This window comes from Glycine max, chromosome 3, assembly GCF_000004515.6.
Source record: "Glycine max cultivar Williams 82 chromosome 3, Glycine_max_v4.0, whole genome shotgun sequence".
NCBI lineage: Eukaryota > Viridiplantae > Streptophyta > Magnoliopsida > Fabales > Fabaceae > Glycine > Glycine max.
The window spans coordinates 39,444,574-39,448,884 of NC_016090.4; the positions used below are offsets into that span (position 1 = coordinate 39,444,574).

General features: G+C 34.3%; 1 protein-coding gene across 1 annotated transcript; it reads left to right on the forward strand.

The window, feature by feature from the left end:
• Positions 1 to 1,118: 1,118 nt before the first annotated feature.
• LOC100792126 (mediator of RNA polymerase II transcription subunit 11) lies at positions 1,119 to 4,110 on the forward strand. The gene is made up of 4 exons (XM_003521270.5): positions 1,119 to 1,582; positions 2,622 to 2,729; positions 2,830 to 2,946; positions 3,702 to 4,110. Exons 2-4 carry the CDS (start codon positions 2,676 to 2,678, stop codon positions 3,876 to 3,878), a joined length of 348 nt encoding a protein of 115 aa, XP_003521318.1. The 5' UTR covers positions 1,119 to 1,582; positions 2,622 to 2,675; the 3' UTR covers positions 3,879 to 4,110.
• The last annotated feature ends 201 nt before the right edge of the window (positions 4,111 to 4,311 follow it).

A 4,311-nucleotide genomic window follows, 5' to 3' on the forward strand; every position in this document is an offset into this window, starting at 1 on the left:
ATTGAAATGTCAAGAGTAAAACATTATAACTTTTATATTGGTGCTGTGGAGTTGCTTGAAATTAGATGGTGTCTTTTGTCATTCCGGACCAGAAGGAGAAGAAAAATAAATAACAAAAAAGAAGATGGCGATGATGTCGTTCCTAACTTTGGGTTTGGTCTCAAAAAAATAATAACAAATTAATTTAGTTAATTAAAAAAGTTACCTAAAAGATATATCATTTTTTATATTTTTTATTGGTCATAGTATTAGTATGAAGTGATTTTCTAATTTAATTTTCATTCAAGATCATGAATATTTTTCTTCCAATACAATTTATTTCATATTCAAGTGTCAATTAAAAATTCAAATCATAAATCACTTAATTAAGAGATACAAGCAGTTAACAATAATAATTTTTAATTCGATTTATTGTATTCTTAAAATCAGTAATTTTTAACAATTATTTTAAAAATCGCATTGAAGGTAATTTTAAGGTAATTAACAGTATAAAAATAGCTAACAATTCATCAGAAAAACCAAACTGTTTTAGAATACAAAAACTAAATTATTGTGGACCTGTTTGATTCTCGAATAAGAGTTGGGCTGAAGAGAGCAATGAAAAAGGGTCGGGTCCGAATAAAACAGAAGGGAATAGGGGCTTATGTAAAGAAGAATGGAGCTTGTGTAATATGATGAAAATGAAATGCAGCTTGTGTAAAGAAGAATGGAGGAGGAAGGTGACATATACGACGGTGCTCCAGCTCAGTTCCCTATCTCATTCGGGAAGCAATCGAAGCCTCAAACCCCTCTTGAAGCCATCCACACTGCGACACGTCGTTCCAATTCCAATCCCAAAACCGCCAACGACCTTCCTTCTATCTCCTCCTCTTCCAGGGAATGCCTCTTGGTTGATCATGACTTCAAATTCTTGGTTAATGTCTTCCAATTGAAACGCTACACTCTCATTCTTCCTAATGAACTTGATGCAAAGTTCACATAAAGATTTTTCATGCTCGATCTGATCTCTTTATCCATATTATCATTAGTTGAAGTCATCTAACAAATTTATCAAGAAAGTATGATGAATGAATTGAAGTAAAAAACATAAAATAAAACTGAATAAAACTGAAATAATGTTAATGAGAATGATTTATTTTATTTTTTTAGGGCTGAATTTGGTCTTTCTTGATATATACAAGTGTAGTATGTTTGGGTGGTTGGACATGAGATGAGAGTGAATGTAGAGACAATAGCCTAAGATTTTTTTTGAGATGTTAGTTATTTTTCTTATGAATTGTACGGTGTCATGTTACTTTTAAAATAACTGTTTATTATTTTAATAAACTATATTTTGAGATTTTCAATTATTTTTTTTATTTTTCTTCCTTCACCCCCACCCTCTCTCCTCTCTCCTCTTGTTTTTTTTTTTTTTTGCTTTCTTTCTCCGGCCCAACCCTCTTCTCCCTCCCTTTTTTGGTTCCAGGTCCTCACCCTCCCCCCACCCTTCCTTCTTCCGCCACCCACCTCCCCTCTCCTCGCGCTGCTCCCCTCTCCGCGTGCTGCTCTCCTCTCTGCGCGCTCCTCCGTTCGTTCGAAGACGGTGACGTTCCTCTCCAGATCTGTTTATTTTTTTCGTTTTTAATCGTTCATGATTTGAGTCTGTGTTAGTGTTGTTGTGTATCTGGTTGTTCTTCTCCTCCTCAAATCTCCATTTTATTTTCTTCCTGTTGCTAGCAGTTGCTTCCCGCTGGAATGTTGTGGAGAGAGAGAGAGAGGAAAATATCAATTTTAAAAAAAAAATTGTTGCAGATGTTCTTGTAGAAGAAGTGGATCTCCACGTGGAGATCCAACAAAATGCTCCAATAATGGATCTTAGCAAGATCAGATCTTGAGGCTAAGATCTACTTGCAAGAACCCTCATTGGAGATTGCCTAGTAACCAATTACAAGCCAGAAACCAGTTTTGCTTTTTGACTTCGATTTTGTTCTTATGTAACCACTAACCAACCTTTAGAATATTGGCAGTTTCTTAGACAAATAGCTTCCACTGAAAGAGAGAAACTGAGTGACGTATGTATATTAGTGATGTTTGCATCTTCTCTGATTACATCAAAATGAATTGTGGATGTTTTCTATCTTACAATTTTTTCTACAAAATGAACTTGGCTTGGTATTTGTTATCTGTTTGCAGATGTGAATCTCTGCTTTTAGTTCATATAATTTGTGCTCAATTATATAGATTGAATTATTTACAATAAAACTAATAATTTGATGAATTGTTAGATTTTTATTATTAGTCTAAAAAGCCCAAAGACATACCGGGTTGGCCCTGTCCCTAGGCCTAATATCCAGCTTTAGTTTTTTTTAATTGACAACTTGGCCCATGAGTTGGCATTGGCCCTTTCCCTACGTGGCTTTACGGGCTTTTGCTCACAGTTTTTTTATCTAGTGGGCTTTTTGGCCCTGACCCATATGCACTAAGGCTGGGCTTGTCTTGATGGGCCATATTGAGCGCTCTATTTACTAATAAATTCTTACCATCTTATGCATCTCAACTCTATTGTTGCTACTATGTGATTATGAAATTGTTAGTTGTGCATTTGATGGTTATCCAGTCTTAGATAATTTTTTTGTCTTCAGAATGATTTATAGCATAGACTTGAATTAGAGAAGGAACACAAGAAATCAACATCCATGGATTCACAGGGCCAGACAACTTCATTGCAGAGACTTCAGAATGTAGAAAAGGTAATATATTGAAACCATGTTAAAAAAAATGTCCTGAAAGTGACAGAATATCTAGTTTGTTCGATTGATTTTTTTTCTCCTTTCTGCTGGTCATGTGTAGAGAATTGTGAAGGTTTTGGAGCTTGCAGGAGGAGTCATGGATGAGCTTGCAAGCCCTGTTGGTCCTAGGAAGGATGTGGTCCAAAACCACTGCCTTGAGTTCATGCAATTAATCAAGGTCCTTGTCTCCCAGAAATGAATTTATTCTTTTGTCTATTTGTGTATATTTAGAGGGTGGCATTATGGGTGCAAGTCCCAAAAAGAGCGCACACTACCAAAACTGCATTAGTCTAATTTAAGTGGTCTCATTTAAATAATACCTAATGTTATATAAGATTAACAACAGCCATTGTGTAACCATATTTTATTTACTTTACATTAATCTTTTGTTAGGTACTGGCCCAGAAATTAGCAAAATCATGAAAGAAAAGATAGGATTTTATTGACGAAATATCCATTAGCCTTGAATCAGTATTAAGTACCCTGGTTAGGAAGAGAAAAATAAAAGTTGTTCTCTGATTTCAAGAACACGAGATCACTCCTTCATAATCAATCTCTAACTTAACAACATACCTCTAATCTTTCTCTCCCTATCTCATAATAGCCTATATTTGCCAAATTTCATTAGAATTTTAACTAAGCAATAACCCTAACTCCCTTAATTAGCAGAAATCCAGTCTCATTGACTTTTCTAACCTCTTGTTCTAACACCACGTACTTGCAGCCAGCATTTCTCTGAGCTGGAATTTGAACTCTGAATCTGTGTTATTGCCATACATAAATGTCTTAAATAATGATGATCGATCTAAACATGTGTGAACAACAAGTAGATCAGCCTATTACTTAAAGTTCATCATCATGTTAATGCTCAAACTTGTGCTGTAGTTTTGTAAATCTCTTTAATTTCATTTGTTTTCTTTTCAAATCTTTCAGGACATTCAGGTTGCATTGCGTGATGAAATCAAAAGTGCTTGTGAATATCGTCCATTTGAGAAATGTGATTATGGTTCAAGAATAGCCAATGAGATTTGTCACAAGAAAGTGGAATTTATTATGTCCCAGTTGGATGCTATAAAACAAACTGTAGATGAGTATCATGTAGCAGTTTGAAAATGTAGCTTAGTTCCCTGTAGAAGCCTGGGTTACCTCCCGGTAATTGACTTATTTGGGATTGCTTATTACTAGTTAGCATGTTGTTTTGGATGGGGGTAACAATTACCTTTGTAGAGATAGGAAATCAGTGCATTTATTGGATGATTATATAGAAGAATATCCCAGTTTCCTGCAAGAAGAAAATGGTTATCTTAGAAACATGTGAAAGTTAAGGGCATTTTTAATTTTAGATTTTTTTTCATTTTTTATTTTTACCTTCACTTTGTATTCATTTTCTTATTCCTGTTTTCAATGATTTGGGTAAGAGACAAATAAAATAAAGATTTGTCATAAGCAAAAATTAACTTGTGCATAAGTTAATTTATAGAAGTTTTGTCATAAATGATTTTAAGTTGTGCACAAGTTAATTTTAGTTTATAGAGAAGTTTAT

Bases quoted from the DNA above. Each gene is read 5' to 3' on its own strand.
- LOC100792126 (XM_003521270.5), top strand. From the start codon at position 2,676: ATGGATTCACAGGGCCAGACAACTTCATTGCAGAGACTTCAGAATGTA. The intron at 2,730-2,829 runs GTAATATATTGA...GGTCATGTGTAG, and splicing joins GACTTCAGAATGTAGAAAAG to AGAATTGTGAAGGTTTTGGA. The intron at 2,947-3,701 runs GTCCTTGTCTCC...CAAATCTTTCAG, and splicing joins AGTTCATGCAATTAATCAAG to GACATTCAGGTTGCATTGCG.